This window comes from Podarcis filfolensis (genome assembly GCF_964270895.1).
Source record: "Podarcis filfolensis genome assembly, chromosome: 7".
Classification (NCBI taxonomy): Eukaryota; Metazoa; Chordata; class Lepidosauria; order Squamata; family Lacertidae; genus Podarcis; species Podarcis filfolensis.
In genome coordinates, this window is record NC_139603.1 from 90,885,500 (window position 1) to 90,905,027 (window position 19,528).

Sequence of the window (19,528 nt, forward strand, 5' to 3'; positions counted from 1 at the left end):
ATAAATGCAAGGCATGCGCAGGAGATTTTTTCCCGGGGGGAGTGTGTGTGTGTGTGTGTGTGTGTGTATAAAACAGCCAGTCAAGACAATCCATACGATGTACTACCTGGATTTCAACACAGACACCAGCCGCTTATTTCTGGTTGAAGAAATGCGTTTTATTGGGTGCCTGCCACCCCTGCACCCAGGGTCCTCTTCCCAAGGCTTTGTGGGTGACCGAACGGATGGAGACGTTAAATAACAGCAAATGCATGGAGACGAGCGCCTGTCCGCCTGCCAGTCTGTGCATACATTCCCAGGGCAGTAGAGGCAGCGCAGCTCAGGCATCAGAGAGAGGTCCGCCCCACCGGCAGCATGGGTCACTTGGGGGGCCGGTAGGCAATCTTCCTGCTCTTTAGAACGGACCACCTGTGCCGCTTCAGGTAGTAGATGAGGGGCAACAGCATACCCATAATCAGCATCATCTGGGGAGGGGAGGGAGACAGTCGAGGGGGGGGGCATAAGGTCACTTTTCTACAGAAAGATTTCAGGAAATGAATCACTGGAGTCCCCACCCCCTGGCATGCCTAGGAGAGCAGCACACAGGCAGAAGGGGGCCGTTTCAGCAGGCCTGTTTGCGTGTTCCCAGACCTCCCACCCGCTCGCTCTCTGGGGGGAGCCAAGCTCCTGCCGCCTGGAAGGCTCCCTACCCCACGGGGAGAGGCAGACCCACCTTCAGGCCCATCCGCTTGCGGTGGTCGTGCTCCGGCTCTGCCGCCCACCGCAAGAAGGTGCAGACGTCCTTGGCAATCTGCGACATGGTGGCCGGGGTGCCTGCACAGGAGAGGGCAGAGGTTTCAGTCCTTTATTTTTATTCCGCTGTGGGGCTCCACAACCGGCCCAAGGGAAGTCCTGCCCGGCCCCACTCACCATCATCATACTCCAGGATCTCGTTGTAGATCGGGGGTGCCATGCCAATCGCCTCCCCAGGGAAGAAGGGGTTGTAATGAAGCCCCTCTCGCAAGCTCACACCGCCGGGTGGATCACAGTAGCCAGTGAGGAGGGAAAACACGTAGTCCTCACCTCCGTGCCTGGAACATAAGGGCAAGGGAGGCTCAAACCACCAAAGGCGACTCGGCTCCTTCGCCAGGAATAGCACAAAAACGTGCCAGAGGCCACCCGCCTTACTCCAGTCCTGGTTTGGGCAGCGTTACCTGGCATTGACGATGTAGCTGAGGTCGGGGGGCAACGCCCCGTTGTTTGCAGCTCGCGCTGCTTCAGGATTTGGGTAGGGCTTGGGAAAGTAATCCGAGAGCTTTCCAGGCCGCGTGAACATCTCGCCATCCTCATTGGGTCCATCCAGCACCTCAGCCTAATGCGGGACATGCCAGACTTGAGTGCCAGGGTCCCAAGCCGCCCCAGGGAGCCAGGCTTCCCCCCACTCCCCCCCCCCACTTCCAGTATGATTTGGTCTCACCCACCAGCCCTCCAATACCGCCGACCAAGCCATCCATAAAGCCAGCCAGCGCAGGAGAGCCCCTGAGTCAGGGACCAGCTGTGCAAGGGGCTCCGGGCCATAGCTTTGCCAGCCACAGCAACCCCTGCCCCCGCCCCACTTCCCTGTGCCCTCCCCCACTCAAAGCCTACCTCTTCAGCCAGGGCCTTGGCTTCCGCTTCAGTGTGGCTGACACCAACAAGGTTGCGAAAGGCCAGGTACTCCATGCTGTGGCAAGCGGAACACACCTGCTTGTACACCTGGTAGCCGCGCCGGACACTGGAGACAAGCCAAAGAAGGTTCTGGTGTGTTTCTAGCCCCCCCTTCCAGTTATTACCCTCCTGTGACAGCTCATAACCAATACAATATTTCAAACAATATATTTTAAAAAAGAAAGAAAAACCAAACTTCTAAGTCAAACAATTAAAGATAGCAGCAGCCAATAGGGAAGATGAAGGCAGGCAAGAGTTTTCCTTCTTTCTTAGAGGATTGGGGTGGTGGATGGTACACTCTGGGGCACGGGTCAGCAACCTAAGGCCCATGGGCCGGAAGTGGCCCGTGGAGGTCATTTGACCGACCCACGAGCCGCTCCTAAATCGAGCTGCCTGCTCTTGCGCTGCGCTAACCAGCGCAGCACGGTGACTCGCTTCCGCAGCACCAAAAATCGCATCTGCGCAAACACAGACGCTGAAAATCACGGGTGCGCGATTCAGCCCACAAGAGGGATCTCCATGGGACTGATCTGGCCCAGCCAAGATAAACCTTCCTGGCTCTGGGGCAACTCCCCCAGCAGGCAGGCAGGCAGGAAGCATCTTCTGGGAGCAAAGGCAATGGCACCTATGCAAGGGAATGGGGAGTGTGGCACCCACTGCAGAAAAAAGGGTACAGTCAGTGCCCGGGCTGGTGAAAGGTGAGAGCACAAAGCAAGGCAGGGCATGACTGTGTGGACTTGAGGAGAGAGACAACGGGGTCACAGTGACAGGGAATAAAGCAGCCTTTGCTTCCTGCTTGGGGAGAGGGTGGGAGACCCAGCAGGGAAGCGGCTCCAGCATCCTCACTGAGGTACCACTGTACAGGCCTTGGTGGTCAAGGAAGGCCAAGGAGGTGGCAGGTCCTGGCAAGTGCCAGCTGCTGGAAGGGCGCTGACAGAGATGAACTTTAGTTCTGACCTGTACATCTCTGGGGCTGGGAAGAGGAAGCAGAGCATGGGGGCGGGGGGAGGGGAGGAGCTTGTGCTTGGTGTGAGTCATCCGACTGAGAAACCAAGACAGGGACGCGGGCACAGGGCAGCCACTGGCACAGCCAACACCACACGTCTCCAACGGCTCCCTAGCAGGCTGCAAAGGGGAAGGGATGCCCCAGTTTCCATAAATCTCCCCCCCCCCCCCGCTGCTCTGCCTCCCTCCCTCGCCACCTCTGCCCCGTCCGCACCTGCTGTGATCCAGGGACGACAGCATGCCGTTGTGACTCCAAGGGTAGTTGGGGGGGTGCAGCTCCAGCTCGCCGGCATTCACTGCGGTGTGGAGGGCCAGGGCCAGGCCTGCTCCGCCTGCCGTCAGCACCCCCAGCGTGGTCAGCGCCACCTTCTTGCCTCGGGAGAGACCTGCCAAGGAGGTCAGGTTGGCCTGAGGGGAAAGGACAACAGAGTGAACTTGTGGCCAGACCCTGGCTGGAGAGGAGTCGCGGCGGCGACAACAGGAGGGGCTTCACCGAGGCCTTACAAAAGCAAGACTTAGGCTCCTGTCGAGGACTTTTGCCTAGTATTGTTCTGTGAACCACCCTGAGACCTCCAGGTATAGGGCAGTACAGTCATACCTTGGGTTAAATATGGCTCAGGTTGAGCATTTTCAGGTTACACACTGCAGCAACCGGGAAGTAACAGAACGTGTTACTTCTGGGTTTCACTGCTCACACATGCGCAGACGCTCAAAATGACATCACGCGCATGCGCGGAAGTGGCGAATCGCGACCTGCGCATACGCGGGTTGCATTTGCTTCAGGATGCGAATGGGGCTCTGGAACGGATTCCATTCGCATCCAGAGGTACTACTGTATACAAATTATAATAATAATAATACACTCATACTTTGGAAGTTGAATGGAATCAGTTCCGGAAGTCTGTTCAACTTTCAAAACGTTGGAAACCAGAGTGCGGCTTCTGATTGGCTGCAATCAGAAGCCACAGAAGCCGCGCCAGATGTTCAGCTTCCAAAAATCATTTGAAAACTGGAACATCCACTTCTGGTTTTCAATCGTTCGGGAGTCAAAACATACGGGTCCAAGGCGTTCAGCGACCAAGGTATGACTGTAATCATAGTAATAGTAATAATAATAATAATAATATTAATAATAAAGCAGTCTCCCAAACACCACGTCAGACGATCCATTCATCTAGTCTCATCTATTCTGTGAGGGGGGGGATTGTTAAACAGGGTCTAAACTACCTAAATGAATGAATGAATGAACTAGCAGCAGCTCCCCAGCCGAAGACCTCTGCTCCTTTTAGCTGGGAGATACTGGGAGACCAGAAACTGGGGCATTCTGCATGGAAAGCAGGCAATCCTCTACAAGCCAAGAACATGCCTTGTGGGGGTGGAGGAAAGCGGGCATGAAAAGCAGCCTGAAAATGTTATTACTGTACGGTTTTATAGTTTTACATTGTTGTAATATATTTCTATGATACAGCACTATATGGTTTTCTAAGTAAAATAGATAAGACTATAGGATGAGCAATGCTACAACCATTAGGAGATGCCTCAATGTTCCTGGGGAGGGGGTCCCTTGGCAAAGTCATCGTGCCGCATCCGGCACACGCAGAGGGATTCTTGAGAAGAGACCACGAACAAGAACAGCAAGCAAACCCCAAGCACACACATCTAGGCTTTGCGGCCAGAACTGACGCGTTCTTCATGCAAAACCTAGAGGTGACAATAAGCTGCGGATCGACCTCTATTCCTGCAGCCTCTGCAGGTGCCCCAAATTGCCAGCTCTGAAGCACACAAGCTGCACTTCAGGTGCTCACGACAAGAATCCCAGAGAAGCTTCCACTCCCTACGGCCCTCGGGACCCAGCAGACCAGAGACCCGGACCCCCTTCTTGCCCTGCTTTGCGTGGTCCCCGTCCCCACGCCTGGCTGCCCACTCTCCAGGCGCATCCTTAGGGTTAGAGTCGCATCCTGAGCAGGGCCGGATTCAGTTTCTGGACCTAATAGGTATCTAAAGCCATTTGCAGATGCAGAATGTAGGCACCCTATATAAGACACGGGCAGGCTGGCAGGCGGGGCCACGGCTTACATCAGAGGAGCTTACACAACACAAAACACTGCCGCTGTGTGCAGGTTTCATTCTATGTGTTTTTAACCTTATATTTTGGAAATGCACATCCAGTTTTTCCCCTTTAATTTTTTGGGGGACCCTAAGCTAGAGCTTGTTTAGCTTCTACGTCCATCCGGCCCTGATCCCGAGAAGCAGGCTGGCCCTCCGCTCCGCCTGCCCCGCTCCAGCCCGGGCAGGGCCTCCCTGCCGCAGCCCCCTCGACGCGCGGGGAGAGGGAGAGAAACGCGGCCTCCTCCTCCTCCTCCTCCCGCCTCCCCGGGAGAAAAGCCGGCCTGGCAGCGGGGTCGCCGGGCTCCCCCCCCCCGCCGCCTCAGCGCGACCCGCGGAACTCCCCGCCACGGGAAGGAGAGCGGCTCTCCGCCCCGCCCGCCGCCCGGGACGCCTCTGGCGGAGCCCCGGGCGAGGGGCGGCGGGTGACCCCTCGGGGGACGCGGTGACCTTGGGCCGCCCCGGTCGGGGCGGGGCGGGGCCTGCGGGGGCGGCGGGGCGGGGCGGGGCCGGCTCTTACCCGCGCGCGGGGCCCCCCGGGCAGGGGAGGCAGCAGGAGGCCCCCCCGGGATCGCGCCAGGCTCCGCGCCGCCGCCGCCGCCGCCGCCATCTTGCAGAGGAGCCGGCCAGCCCAGCCGCCCACAAGGCACCGCGCGGCGGAAGGCGGTCGGGCGTCACTTCCGGAGGGGCGGGGCTTCCCGGTCGGAGGCGGAGACAGGGGCGGGGGGGGGTCAGAAGGGACACTCAGGGGGCATCTAGTCCAGCCCCGGCCAAAGCCCCGGGACGGGTGGGCGCCCAGCCTCTGCTTGAAGGTCTCCCCTCCGCCGCCAGGCAGAAAGCTCTTCTGGATGTTGAGGCGAATCTCCTTCCTCGCCGCCTGAAGCCCCGGGTTCGAGTCCTGCGCTCCAGAGCAGAAGAGGCGGGGCAGCCCCGAGAGCCGGGCGGGCGGGGCTCCCAGTCCCTTCCTCGGAGCTGCGTGTTGGGAGAGCCAGAGCCAGAGCTCAGCTGCGGAACTCCCTGCCACGCGAGGAAGAAGCCCCCTGGCCCCCAAGAGGACCAGGCAAATGCATGGAGGAGGAGGAGGAGGAGGGGAAGCAGTCATGCCGGGGGTCTGGCGGCTTTTCCCCCGGGGAGGCTGGACTCGACGGGCCCCTTGGCCTGATCCAGCTGGGGGGGGGCCTCTCCTTCCTCGGTTCCTCTGCCAGGCTTTTCTATTGTTCCCGGAAGTTCAGGCTGCGTGTCACTCTTCATAGCTGTAGCTCTATGGGGAGGGCGAAAGAATTCCCATAGAGCTATAAAAGTGAAGAGAGGGCCTTCTCCCCCTGCGGACGGGACGTTTCCGCGTTGAGATGGAGAGGCGCCCCCGAGTCTATTCCTCAGGGGAAGCGGGGCCGCCCAACGCCAGCCCTGCAGTGCAGCCCGCTTGGAGTCTCGCCCAGCTCCCGCCCCTCCCCTGGGCGAGGAGCCGCTCTACAGTGTCATCTCGTTGCGCTTGCTATGTCCCCTCTAGGAACGGCGTGCTCCGTCGCTTTAACCCCTTAATGACCCTCGTAGGGGTGGAAATGACAAACCTAGACAGCATCTTAAAAAGCAGAGACATCACCTTGCCAACAAAGGTCCGTATAGTTAAAGCTATGGTTTTCCCAGTAGTGATGTATGGAAGTGAGAGCTGGACCATAAAGAAGGCTGATCGCCAAAGAATGGATGCTTTTGAATTCTGGTGCTGGAGGAGACTCTGGAGAGTCCCATGGACTGCAAGAAGATCAAACCTCTCCATTCTGAAGGAAATCAGCCCTGAGTGCTCACTGGAAGGACAGATCCTGAAGCTGAGGCTCCAAGACTTTGGCCACCTCATGAGAAGAGAAGACTCCCTGGAAAAGACCCTGATGTTGGGAAAGATGGAGGGCACAAGGAGAAGGGGGCGGCAGAGGACGAGATGGTGGGACAGTGTTCTGGAAGGGACCAGCATGAGTTTGACCAAACTGCAGTGGAAGACAGGAGTGCCTGGCGTGCTCTGGTCCAGGGGGTCATGAAGAGGCGGACACGACTAAACAACAAGGGGTGGAAAAGGAGCCCAGCCAGCTGCCTTCTAGACCCAGCTGCCCACCCACCTCAGTACTGCTGACACTGACCGGCAGCAATGGCTCTCCAGGGTTCAGGCGGGAGCCTCTCACCTTCCCCAGCGCCTCCTTTTGTTGTACATGAAAAGGGGGTCAGTGGGGTCAGTATGTGCTGCTTCTAAGCCTTGCTTTGCAGCCCCAACCCTCTGCTCCCTCAGCTCAGGCTGGCAGAGGCACAGGGAGAAATCTGCCCAGGAGCAGCTGAGGCTCTTGCCCAAGGGACCTTAGGCTGAAGGGCAGGTGCACATTCCTGGCCCAATTCAAAGTGTGTAGTGGCTTCCTGTCTGTGAAATGCTCTCCCCCAGGGAGTTTTGTCTGACACCTTCATTATATGCCTTTAGACGCTAGGCAAAAAACGTTCTTCCACTAGGCCTTGGGCTGAATAACATTTGATACCCTTTTAAATGTGTGTGTGTGGGTATTGGTTTGTTTTGTTCTTGTTTTATAGAGTGAGAGAATCTTGTATTTTTCTGTTGTGAACCACCCTGAAATCTATGGATGAAGGGCAGTATACAACTTTGATTAATAAATAACAAAATAAAATAAAAACAAAAATATCTAAGCTGTGTACAATGTAAAACCAACCAGTATCATTAGAACAAAACCCAGTATCATTACAACAAAAAAAACATGAAACCAGTGAAACTGCAGCAGTATAAAAGCATGCCCTGCCATGTCCAGCCACATCTGCAGGGTCAAAGATGCCCCCCCCCCCCGTTATAACAGGACCAGCTGCTGCTTTGCTTTACTCTTTTAGTACATCTTAAGTGCAAGGTTATGGTTGATATTTTGAATTGTTAGCAGACGCCCCAAGAGCTGTGTTTCTGGTGAGGAGTCTGGATGAAAATAAGTGCAAGCACTGTATCAAAACCTTTTGTCTTTATTTTTATTTAAAGATTGTACACAGCTACCCTCCCCAACCTCCCCCCCCTCAATATCATCTTGCATTGCTAACATCAGAGCTGGTTCTTGGCCCCACGTGGTCCACATGCAAGCTGAAGCCACCGAGAAAAGGACCAGCCACACCCCAGGCTGGCCCCCTGCCCCGAGAGTCACACTCATGACTTAAAGCAGTCCCACCACAAAAGAACCAGGATCCAGTTACCCCAGCCCAAGCTCCCCCTCTCCTGCAAGCTCTGAGCAGCTGCCCAGCCTGCCCCACACCCACACCCAGAACTATGAACCGTGGCTGCAGCTGCCGCAGACGTCAAATCCCACAAGACCAGGATACTCCCCAAGCAGGCATCCCCTACAGCGTTCCAGCTGATGGCTTCAGGAGGCCTCACCCGCCTGCCCCAGAGTTTCACATTTCTGAAATCACAGTGGCACCCAGCAGGATGGAAGTCTCCCCTGGCTGCCCCAGGGAAGTCCAAAGTGGATTGGGGCAGGCCAGTTCAAGCACAGAGGCAGCGTCAGGGGGCTACTTCCAGAAAAGCACATTCCAGAGTAGAAGCCAGCAGGGGTAGACGAAGATGGCGATGAAGGGGAAGACGATGGAGCCGTAGAGGTGGTGGTCCAACAGCCCTTCAGCAATCGCCTGCAAGAAGCGCTGCCAGCCCTCCAGCAGGGAGATGGGGTACTCAGTGAGCTCCTGGTACAGGAAGATGCAGAAGAGGAGTGTGGCCGCTGGCGTGACCAGGACCAGCAGCACAGCGTAGAGGTACCTGGGGAAGAAGTGGGGAAAGAAAGCTCTGGGCTCCTGCGGGCACACGGGCAGGGGCAGGCCCACTCCCGAAAGGGCAGCATGCATTGTGGGGCTTGTTGTTAAAATTTGCATGCCACCCTTTGTCTGTAGATCACAGGGCAGTTCACAAGATAGAAGCACAAGATAAAAACAGAGAATACACAAGAAAAACATTTCCAAGTCGCACAGCACAACTTCATCCCTCCCTGCTACTTCAAGATGAAAACCCAGATGTTACATACTCAATTGCTAGATTTTGCGCTGCCATGATGGATATTCGTCAAAGGGTGGTTTGCGCCACAAACTAAGCCCCAAATGCAAGACCTGTGCTCCTTCACGCTCCCTCTCTTACAGTCACTTTTAACCGTTTGTCCTTGTTTCTATCTTTTTAAGTTATGTATGATATCACTTTTTAACTACTAGTTTTTATCCCTTACCTGATTTAAGTCTTACGCATTCTATTTAGCAGTATTTTTTATCTTATGCAGGTCTGTGACCAAAATAAAGTTTGATACCAATACTGAGGAACAAAAACAAACCGAGAACCCCCACCTTCCTAAAGCGACCGTTCCTTCTTCGGCCATGGACAGGGTTGAAACACCCACCGCCCCGAAGGACAGGACCAGGGTCCGGGGCCACAAATCTGAAAAGCTGAGAAGCTTGCCTGGGGGACACACTCCCCACCCCTAAATTCTGCAACACCCCCACAGGAGGATAATGGGGAGGACTCTATTCCCGCAAAGCACCTTCTGGACAAAAGAGTCCTATTTGTATCTCCATTTTGAAACTAAGGCCAAACACATCGTGGGCAGCTCTGCTTTGCGTGTCCTGAGGAAGCCCGACATACAGAAACAAATTTGGCTCTGTCCAGCGTTTGCCTTCTTGCTTCCTCCTCTGGAGAGGCCCTTGGCTTTCCCCGCAAAGAACTGGCCCAGAAGAGGGGGAACACGGCCACTTCATTAGGCCAGGGATGGGGAGGCTGCAAGTGTCCAACTGATGCCGTAAGGCTACAACAGCAACCTTCCCTGATGTGTTGGCTGCAGCTGAGGGCAGCTGCGAACTCCCAGCAACACTGAAAGGCCTCTGTCTCCCTTTGTGGCTGGAGGACAGCGCTCAGGGGGAGGAGTGGCAAGGAGACGCCCCGTCATCTGCCATGGGCAATTCTGGGGATCCCTGTCCTTTGCAGCCCAGTTCTTGTGGGGTGGGGGCAGAGAGGGAAGCAGGAAGCAGCCTCAGGGCGTACGTACTTGGGCCCCGTGGGCTGGACAAGGGCAGCGACAGGCACCATGGTGACGGCCAGCAGGAAGCCCAGGGAGAAGTTGATGAGGGCGATGCAGCCCAGCTGCATGGCCAGGTAGAGGAGCGAGACCAGCTTCAGCGTCATCCAGCCACGGTCGCTTCCCGAGCCCGTCAGGACCCTGCGGGGCAGAGAGACAGCGCCAGTCTGCAGGCGGCACAAGCACAGCCCCTTGAAAAGAAGAGCAGCAGCAGCCCGGCCCTTGACCCAGAGAGCGCTGGGCAATCAGGCACCCCTTTAAGCTCTACACGTCTCGCCCTCTCCCTGCCTTGTGCCGGGGCAGGCAAGAGTCGCACCAGGGCCCACACCTGGCCTGGCCGTCTCCTCCCCTCCCTCCCCGTCACCTGTGCGTGTTGTGGGGCAACGCCAGCCCCGCCACGTAGATGGCAATGACCGTCAGCACCACAGCCTCCGACTCCGAGACGGGGAAGTGCTGCGTGGCCACCTGCTGCCCCAGGATGGGCACGAAGTAGAGGGCGAGCCCCGTGGCGTGGCAGATCAGCAGCGGGGGCACCAGCGTGAGCAGGCTGGGCTTGGGCTCCTGGGTGAGAGAGGAGGGCGGAGGGGTCAGGAGAAGGGCCCCCTCCCTGGATGGGAAGGCCAGGAGTCGCGGCTAAGGCTGGTGGGGGTTTCGGGGGGGGGGCAAAAACAACCCCACCCTTTCCCCAAAGAAGAGTTCATTGTGCGTTTGGGGATCTCTGCTGGAACAAGTGCAGCAACTGCACCGAAAAGCAGGACGACTTTGACCCCCACAGCATGCCTGGCCCAGGGTAGAAGAGGGGAGGGGGCTGGCAAAGCCTGGCTCTTCGGGGCCTGCAGACTCAGGAGGATCTTCAAGCGCATTTTAGTCTCAAGGTGTCCAGGGAGCATCACATTTCCAAGCCGTTCTCTTCCTCAACCAGCCATGGCTTTTTGGGGTGCAGATATCCAGAGTGTGGGGGTCAGGTGGGATTGCTATGAGGAATGATGAAATATGGAGCAAGCCATCGTGACAGCAATGAAAGCATTGCGCTGACTGGGTTGGATTCATTGACAATAGTTTCTGATCGAATCCCACAAGTCTCTGCACCTCTGCCATTTGCTTTCTCTACGCCTGACAGGCACGTATAAGCATTCTGAAACACAGACCAGCTGCATCAGGCATCCTGGGTCATCAAGATAGAAGGTAGCTTTGATGTACATCTTAAGGGCCAGGAAGAGAGTTCACAAGGAGATGGCAAATACTGCCATCCTACCTCTCCTGTGTACTCCTGTTTATGACCTCCGGGGTTTTGCTGAATGCATTCCTCCTTTTATTCCTATTTTATTTACTCTGGACTACTATGCATGCTCAAGTAGGAGATAGTTTCTTTGTAGTTAAAAGAATTTCTTCTGATCTGACTTTGTCCCACATGGGTTTTTTTGAAATGCTCAGAGGAAATCTGATTGGTTCTTACAAACACTGTGTAAAAAGTTCTTTTGTGAATAAAACGACCTGGGCCAAGGAGTGGAAAGGAATTATTATTATACGCATCCCTCCCAGCCTCGTGTGTATCTTATTAATCAAAGTCCAATCCTTCCTTTACTTTGGAAACACTACAATGCCATGCGCTGGAAGCAGCCAGTGTGAGAGGACTGGCCGTTCCAGGAGCAGACAAGCAGCACCCATGTTTTTTTCAGGGGGGGGTGCAGGATTGCAGGAATGGGCTGTGCGGGGCTCCAGGGTGACTGCAAGAGGCGAGCAATGCCCATGCAGGTCCTTTCCCACCACTGAGTCCCTTCTCCGCCCCCTCCCCAGGGACCCCGACACTCCCTGCCACATCATCTCACCTCCAGAGCAACAGGACTAGGACCTTGGTCTCCGTCGCAGAGCCGGTCGTCTGGGTCCACGTCGTAGCGGCTCAGCTTCATCCACAGGTCCAGAGCGTGAAGAGGAAGGAGGAGTCAAGGGAAAGGCAGGACCTCAGAGGACGCGATGAGCCAAGCCAGGAACTCCCCTCACCCAAATCCTAGGGGACACCAACCAGACATCCCCTCCCCAAGTATCCAGAGGAGCACCAAGGGGGGTGGGCTTCCAGGGTCTAGCTAAGGCGATGCCAGGGAACCTAACACCCCTCGACCTCTTGTCGGAACACCTCTGGCATTTGCCAGAGCTCTGCTGAGATGAATGACAAGTGGAGGGAGACGCACAGGGTAGAGCGAGGCTGAGCCTGGCCAGCCAGACACAGGGAGCACCCAAGGGAGGCCTCTCGCCCACTGATCGGGGCTGCGGCAAACCAGGGCTGCTCCTGAAGGGCTTGGCTGCCAGGCCTATGGGCCGCAGTTGCTGCATGGAAGAGAGGAGTCCAGAGGGACGCAGCCAGTGACAGGAGAAGCTGCGTTTGCTGAAATTCTTCCTTCTGGCACAGGAACAACATTGCACAAGGACGCTGTCCGGCTGAAGGGTAGGGCTGGCAGCCTGGCACCATGGAAGTCTGCTCAGGCCACCTTCCCAACAGGGGATGCCCCAGGCCTATCAGCTTCTGTTCATCCTCGCAGCTGGTCAGGGCAGAAGCTCCAGAGCCTGTCCCGTCCTCTGGCTCCCAAGAGGTACAGAAAAAGCCACCCTCAGGCCAGAGGACCCTCGAGTTGGGCTCCCAAGCGCCTCCCTGCAAGGCCCCAACGCTTGGGGGTCAGAGGGAGCCTCTCCTGGAGACAGACGCAGCTGCCTCGGCTGGGACCATCAGTCCGTCTGCTTCCTGGGGAGTCCTCCACTATGTGGCCCCACAGCTGGGCTCCTCAAGTGGGAGCTTCTCCTCTGACCCTGCCCTGGATCCCAGCTCAGAAGCAGCAAGAGACAGAAACACCCCGCAGACCCCCTCCCTGCTCCCCCCACAGAGGAGGAGGAGGATATCTTGAGGACCAGGATGAGGATGAGGAACCCGAAGGCCGGCATGTAGAGCCCGATGGAGACGAAGCGGGAGAGAGACGGGAGCAGGTAGAAGAAGTACGACTGGTGGAGGCGCTCCAGCAGGTTGTTCAGCTTCCGGAACATTCCCTCCAGGGTCCTGGGGAAGGCAAGCGACGGGGTGAGAGGCAGAATTCTTGGCTTTGAAAGAGGATGGGACCAATTCATGGAGGAGGAGAGGGCTACGGATGGCTACTGGCCAGGATGGCTCTGCTCTGCATCCACAATCAGAAGCGGCAGGGCTGCTGAGAACCAATTGCCAGAAAGTACAAGAAGGAGGAGAGCAGCTCCTGGGTTCGAGTCCTGCTTGTGGCCTTCTTCCCCTTGGGGCATCTGGTTGGCCACTGTGAGAACAGGAGGTTGGACTAGAGGGGCTCTTCTTTGGCCTGAACCAACAACCAGGCCCCACTTATGCTCTCATGGAACCTCCAAGCCCAGAGGCAGTCTACCTGGATTCCTAGGTTTTCAGGGGCATTCTGCCACTGGGAGAGCAGGATGCCAGACCAGTACCCATGCAATTCTGATGATCGCCTCCCCCTCCTGAGGCCGGTGTGGGCGTATCCCAACCCTTCTCAGCTTCCTCACCAGCGGAAGCCTGCTCCCGCTCCCCAAACAGGGTCCTTCGCACCCATGCCCTGCCAAGGCCGCCTACTCACGTGCCAACCATGCCCATGTCAAACTTGTACTGGCGGAAGCTGTTGATGCCGCGCAGGGTGATGGCCTCGATGTGGTAGCGCAGGAAGAGCCCGTGGTCCCCCTGCGGCCGGCCGGAGCCCTGCTTGAGCACCATCAGAAGCATCGTCTGCAGAGAGTGGACGAAGGCCGGCAGGGAGTCCCAGTCGGTCCGCTGCAGCTGGAGGGGAGCGGAGAGGGGACTCAGGACAATTGGCCCAAAGCAGCTCCCTGCCCTCACAACCCACGGACAGGACAGGGAAAGAGGCAAGGCCGGAGCCTCCCCTCCAGCCAGCTGGGGCCTTTGCCTAGGGGGCTCTGGGCCGGGCCCAAATGGCCTCCCCCTCCAGCAGCCCCCCAGGGCCCCCTCCCCACCTACCTTGCCCTGAATGGTGCAGAGCAGACCGTTCTTCTGGCAGAAGGAGTAAAAGAGGTGGACGAGGTCCAGGTTGGGCAGCTGCCCGTTCAGCCCCTCCACGGCCACGTCAAAGCTGGTGATGACGTCGCTGCTCAGCTCCAGGGAAATGGCGGCCTGGATGGCTCCTGCCCGACCCAACATCCCTGACGAGTGCACCTCTGCGGGGGGAGAGAAAGGATGGCCCCAGGTTGCTAAAATAAAAGCCGATGAGGGTGATAGCCGCTCGCATCACAGGGTTGGGGCGCTGCCCTTCATTCCCAGAGGACGGGAGCCAGTTGTTCTGCGACAGGGCAGGGCAGAAGCCCGGGGGGGGGGGCGTTGGGAGATGAGCCTTTCTGGCTGGATAACAGGACCCTGGAAGAGCTGGCTGGGTGAAGGGACGTTGGGGGTCTGGGCCAGGCCTAGGGAATGCAGGCAGAGGAGACAGGGAAAGAACTGGCAGGGAGACACATGGGGGCCGCTCTGGAGAAACAAGAGGAGGGAGGAAGCAACTTCCCTCCCCCCCAGCAGCTCCAAGACAGGTGCTCCAGGCAGACTCCCCCAGGGCGGCTGTGCAAATCCCCCAGGCAGCGCCCTCTCACCTGTGACGTTGACGTCATGATACGCCTCCAGCCAGGCCTCCATCCCAATCAGGTCGTGCTCGTTCACCAGGAAGATGATGTCTTTGGCCCAATAGATCTGACCTAGGACAGAGGGGAAGCTCAGCAGCCCCCTGAACCCCCTGGGCAGGCCCAGCACTGGCACACATCACCCCCACGGGCAGAGCCAGTTCTTCCCTCCCAGCCAGGGGAAGGGAAACCAGGGAGGAAGCTGGATCCTACCCCCATCTCGTTCTAAGAAATTTCATGCATTACAGTTCCGGGCAGGTTGAGATACGGGAAACCCAGATTTAAACTTGCACAAATGCAAATGAGCCTATTTGGCCTGGATTCCAACTGGCTTGGGTTGCACTCCTCCATTTTTTGGGAAACAAATAGAGGGGAACAGGGGACACCCCCAACACCTTCACATCTCTAGCTTAGCCACGATCAGCTGAAGGATCTCTAAAGGTGTGGCAAAGGGCAGCCAAAGCCCCAACTCTCCCAGCTCACCTCGGAAGTGGGAGGCCAGCGCCAGCATCAGCCCCACGGCCTGGTTGTTCTGCTGCCCCTCACTGCAGGGGACGCTCAGCACCAAGGACTCTGTACTGGCTGCCCGGGGAGCCCGCAGGATCCCATAGACGTTGGTGCCCTTGACCATCTGCAGAGAGAAGGGCAGCCCCGAGGGTTCATCTCCCCAGCAGTGGAACAGCCGCACCCCGGCCGGCCCACCTGCCCACAGAGGAGCCTGGAAGCCCAGAACCTACGTATCTCTCTCGCATCTCGTCAGGGAAAGGCAGCGTGCGGGAGAAGGACTGCTTGTACACCTCCAGGCCCAGGTTCCACATGGTCTTCTCCAGCCAGGCCACTGGCATGCCCCTGGGGAGAGAGGAAGGGGCACCGGGGGCGGGTGAGGGCCCAGCTCTCCTCTTCTGCTCCACCAGCTTTTACAGCAATGCCCCCCTTGAGGAGGGAGGGGGTCTCCACCAGATGGCAGAAGGGCCAGTTAGGCTGGCTGAGTTATCCTACACTGCGTCACCACAGTGTGAAGAGAGGTGCAATGAGATCATCTGCATTATACTTTTATAATAATAAAAATAATATTATTACTTATACCCCACCCATCTAGTTGGGTTTCCCCAGCCACTCTGGGTGGCTCACACCACATATCAGAACATACTCAAACATCATTCCTTAAAAACTTCCCTATACAGGACTGCAGGGGGACGCAGGTGGCGCTGTCATCTAAACCACAGAGCCTAGAACATTGGTAGGCAAACTAAGGCCTGGGGTCCGGATGCAGCCCATTCGCCTTCTAAATCCAGCCCATGGATGTTCCGGGAATCACCGTGTTTTGACATGAGTAGAATGTGTCCTTTTATTTAAAATACATCTCTGGGTTATTTGTGGGGCATAGGAATTCGTTCATTCCACCCCCCCCAAAAAAAATATAGTCTGAATCCCCCACAAGGTCTGAGGGACAGTGGACCGGCCCCCTGCTGAAAAAGTTTGCTGACCCCTGGCCTAGGGCTTGCTGATCAGAAGGTTGGCGGTTTGAATCCCCGTGACGGGGTGAGCTCCCGTTGCTCGGTCCCTGCTCCTGCCAACCTAGCAGTTTGAAAGAACATCAAAGTGCAAGTAGATAAATAGGCACCACTCCAGCAGGAAGGTAAACGGCGTTTCCGTGTGCGGCTCTGGTTCGCCAGAAGTGGCTTAGTCATGCTGGCCACGTGACCCGGAAGCTGTCTGCAGACAAATGCCAGCTCCCTCGGCCTATAGAGCGAGATGAGCGCTGAAACCCCAGAGTCGGCCACGACTGGACCTAATGCTCAGGGGTACCTTTACCTTTATACAGGGCTGCCTTCGGATGTCTTCTAAAAGCCAGATAGCTGTTTATTTCCTTGACATCTGATGGGAGGGTGTTCCACAGGGTGGGTGCCACCACCGAGAAGGCCCTCTGCCTGCTGCATTTAAGCACCTGCGTACTTTACATCATGTGCACATTTGAAGAACCCTGTTCTCAACCTCCGGAATTTCTGCTTTTATAAAGGAAAAATCTTGCACTGTCTCCAGAAGAAATCCAGGCTTGGATTTGGGTGGACCTCCAATGGAAGGGAACACTCAACACTAACAATTTATTCTTCACTATATAAGAGTTTAAAGGGGAGGCAAGGCTTATCCGTGCACCGGAAAAGCACGCGCAGAATGCTCACTTTCTATTGCCATTGTTAAGAGATTGGAAGACAGTTGCCAAGGCGTGCCAAGCCCAACCCACTGGGGGCAGAAAGACCCTAAGCTGCACTGGGGGCAAAACTGCTTCTTCTGTTTGATATCCCACTCCTGGCAGAACCGAAGACTTTCCTTCTTGTAGAGTCCGGGAGTGTTGGGGTTTATCTGAACCTGATGGGCAAAACCCTGGGTCAGCAATGCTGAGGGTGGCACCAAAATGCCCGCTCTGAGCCACTGGGTTCATCTGGGGGGCTGCAGAGGCCCGAGAGTGCCAGCCCCCCGCACAGCCCCGGACACACTCGGGGTGCAGCCCAGAAGGTCCTCTGCACCCCAGGGGGCTCCCAAGCCCCTCACTCACCCCGCCTTCTTCTTGTGGCCGGCAAACTCCCGGGCGTAGGAGAGGGCGCGCTCCCCGTGGACGAAATGCTCCTCCACCATGGTGGAGCCCATGGCATTCTCCGACATGTAGATGCGCAGCGTGAACGGGTGGAAGGCCAAGCCCAGGAACCAGCCCAGCCCGGCCAGGAAGCTGATGATGCTGCCGAGAGAAGGAGAGGGAGGTCGTTGGGGGGGGGCAGGGGGTCTTTGCCCCACGGAGCCCCCCCCCCGGGGTCTTGCCCCCATGCTACTTACCAGAGCGGGGTGTTGAGGCGCAGCAGGAGGCGGGAGAGGGCCCGCCGGCGGTAGGGGTCCGAAAGCAGCCCCATGGCCGCGCAGAGCTCTCAGGGCCTGGGGGGCGGAGAAGGGGGGGGCAACGCCCTTAATGATAATAGCATCCACCCCTCCCGTCCCCGCTTCATTGGGCTCAGACCTGACAGGGACCTGGGTTCGAATCCCGCTCCCTCTCAGCCCCCCCCCCGCTTGGCCTCCCTCGCAGGGCCCTCGGGGGCCAGGCAGGCGGAAGGAGGACCCCCCCACACCGCGAGGGGCGGGGCGAGGGGAGGGGGCGGGGAAAACGGGCCCCGCACCCACCGTCCACGCGGGGCTCCTTCCGGGGCGGCGAGCGCACGGGAGCAGCGAGAGGAGCCGGCCAGAGCGGCTCCCGGCCCTGGCGGAGGGGAAGCGGAAGGGCGGGCGCAGCGAGGGGCCCGCCGGAAGTTCCGCCTCCGGAACGGCTGCTCCAGCCCACGGCGGAGTCTATGGTCTGGCGGCGCTTCCGGGCCCAAGAAGGTCACTCTCTCGAGGGGGGAGGACGCAAGAGGACCTCTGAGCATGTGCAGAGTGCGCTCGGGGCCTCTCTCGCCAAGGGAAGCTGGGGTTCCCGCACTGCAGAAACCCGCTTCCAACTCTCATTCTCCGCCGGGGGGATTGTAATTTCATTTAATTTTGCATTTCTCCCTGGAGCTGGAGGCAGGCAGCAGAGACAGCTGTCTCCGGGCTCCCCTCAGTGTGAGCCTCACAAGGCCAGCTGGAGGCCGGATCCTGGCCCCCTCCCAGGGCCAGAAGGGGCTGCTCCGCCTGGCGCCCTCCCTGCGCCCCAGAATCCCCGGGGCCTCTGCGTCTTGGCTCCTGGTCTTCCAGGCTGTGTCCTGGGCCAAGTCTGGCAGGTCGGAGAGGGTGACTTGCTCAAGGGCAAGTCATGAAGCCCCCCTGGAGCCCCAGGCCAGGCCCCCTCCCTCCCTCCCGCCCAGTTTGATGGCGCAGCAGACAGGTCTTCTCCACAAGAGCAGCTCCTCTCAGCGCCAGCCTACGGTCGCCTCTCAGGGACAGGCCCTGCTGCTTCTCTCCAAGGACCGCCTGCCACCAGCAGGGATCACCTGAACATCCACGGGCAGCTGTGTGGGCAGCTGTGTTTTCCTCGTCTGGGAATGAGCCCACAGCCTCCACTGTGCATGCCGTGCTCAGTCCCTGCTGCCATCTCCTGCCTGACCCCCCTGAGATCCACTGAGCTAGGGGGCCTGAGGCAGCTTCCCACATGCCCACTTTTTGCTCCTGCAAGGACACGTTGTCTCCAAGGTCTTTGCTGGGAAATGTTGCAGCTCACTCAGCCTGGCCATGGCTCTTGCATTTATTATCTGCAGACTTTGGTACCTCCGTGGCACAGCAACAGTTCTCAGACCACGTGGGATGGGGCTGTGCTGGTGCCCCTCCTTGAGGTTAACCCCTTTCCCCCGAAGCTTGAGACTGGCATGTGCCCCTCGCCTGACCCCAGGGCCACTGAAGGAGCTCCTGCCCAGGCTAGCGCCCCCTCTTCACTTGCATTCTTCCACAATGTGGGCTGCAAGCAAAGCATGAGGTTGGAAGGTTCCAAGAAGTGACCCACTCCAACTCCCCCCACCTGCTCAGGGCAGAACCAGTCACCCACCATCAGTGGCGTAGCGTGGGGGGTGCAGGGGGGGGGCGGGCCGCACCGGGCGCAACATCTGGGGTTAGGGCAAATCCATGGGTTAGGGGGCGCAAATCCACGGGTTAGGGGGCGCAAAAAACTTGCCTTGCCCCGGGTGCTGACAACCGGCGCTACGCCACTGCCCACCATGCCAGCCAGGAGCCAAAATGACCTGCAGAGAGAAGCCAGGATGCATGTGTCATGCTGCAGGCACCATCGTGTGCAAAGAGCACATGGCATAAACACTTGCCAACCTTGCTGGGCACTCTGTGGATGGGCTGTTTCTGGAGAGAACTGTAGTGGAAGTTATAGTATGTGCTTTGCTAGATCTCCTATCCAGTGTTAGAAACTAACCAGGCACCAGGCATGTTTTGCAACTGGTGCGGGTCCAACCGCGGCGACCATGTGGAGATCCCTGGATGCCGGGTTGGGGAATGAGGAAAGCCAAATGTCACTTAGAGAGGGATCTGAAATATTTTCC

The 19,528-nt window shown here is 57.8% G+C and overlaps 2 protein-coding genes across 3 annotated transcripts; both read right to left on the reverse strand.

The window, feature by feature from the left end:
- Window positions 1–133: 133 nt before the first annotated feature.
- CYC1 (cytochrome c1) lies at window positions 134–5,443 on the reverse strand. The gene is made up of 7 exons (XM_083622287.1): window positions 5,318–5,443; window positions 2,906–3,099; window positions 1,627–1,753; window positions 1,194–1,351; window positions 910–1,070; window positions 713–813; window positions 134–464 (listed from the first exon to the last, which is right to left on the reverse strand). The coding sequence occupies exons 1-7, from the start codon at window positions 5,405–5,407 to the stop codon at window positions 360–362; spliced, it is 936 nt and encodes a 311-aa protein (XP_083478413.1). The 5' UTR covers window positions 5,408–5,443; the 3' UTR covers window positions 134–359.
- Window positions 5,444–7,781: 2,338 nt separating this feature from the next.
- GPAA1 (glycosylphosphatidylinositol anchor attachment 1) lies at window positions 7,782–17,769 on the reverse strand. 2 transcript variants are annotated; one of them, XM_083622059.1, is made up of 13 exons: window positions 17,694–17,769; window positions 17,355–17,450; window positions 17,080–17,259; window positions 15,260–15,371; window positions 15,006–15,153; window positions 14,496–14,597; window positions 13,876–14,072; window positions 13,481–13,677; window positions 12,771–12,924; window positions 11,708–11,803; window positions 10,243–10,439; window positions 9,849–10,019; window positions 7,782–8,581 (listed from the first exon to the last, which is right to left on the reverse strand). In XM_083622059.1, exons 2-13 carry the CDS (start codon window positions 17,426–17,428, stop codon window positions 8,338–8,340), a joined length of 1,872 nt encoding a protein of 623 aa, XP_083478185.1. In that variant the 5' UTR covers window positions 17,429–17,450; window positions 17,694–17,769; the 3' UTR covers window positions 7,782–8,337. The 2 variants fall into 2 exon arrangements, with proteins under 2 accessions (XP_083478185.1, XP_083478184.1); XM_083622058.1 differs by lacking the exon at window positions 17,694–17,769 and adding an exon at window positions 17,532–17,610 and having other exon boundaries at window positions 13,876–14,105.
- Between the last annotated feature and the right edge of the window lie 1,759 nt (window positions 17,770–19,528).

Excerpts from the sequence above, each read along its gene's own strand:
- CYC1 (XM_083622287.1), bottom strand. The coding sequence starts at position 5,407 with ATGGCGGCGGCGGCGGCGGCGGCGCGGAGCCTGGCGCGATCCCGGGGG. Across the intron at positions 1,071-1,193 it reads AGCTACATCGTCAATGCCAG|GCACGGAGGTGAGGACTACG; the intron begins GTAACGCTGCCC and ends CTTATGTTCCAG. Across the intron at positions 814-909 it reads GATCCTGGAGTATGATGATG|GCACCCCGGCCACCATGTCG; the intron begins GTGAGTGGGGCC and ends TCTCCTGTGCAG.
- GPAA1 (XM_083622058.1), bottom strand. The coding sequence starts at position 17,428 with ATGGGGCTGCTTTCGGACCCCTACCGCCGGCGGGCCCTCTCCCGCCTC. Across the intron at positions 17,260-17,354 it reads CGCCTCAACACCCCGCTCTG|CATCATCAGCTTCCTGGCCG; the intron begins GTAAGTAGCATG and ends TTCTCTCGGCAG. Across the intron at positions 13,678-13,875 it reads TCTGCACCATTCAGGGCAAG|CTGCAGCGGACCGACTGGGA; the intron begins GTAGGTGGGGAG and ends GCTCCCCTCCAG.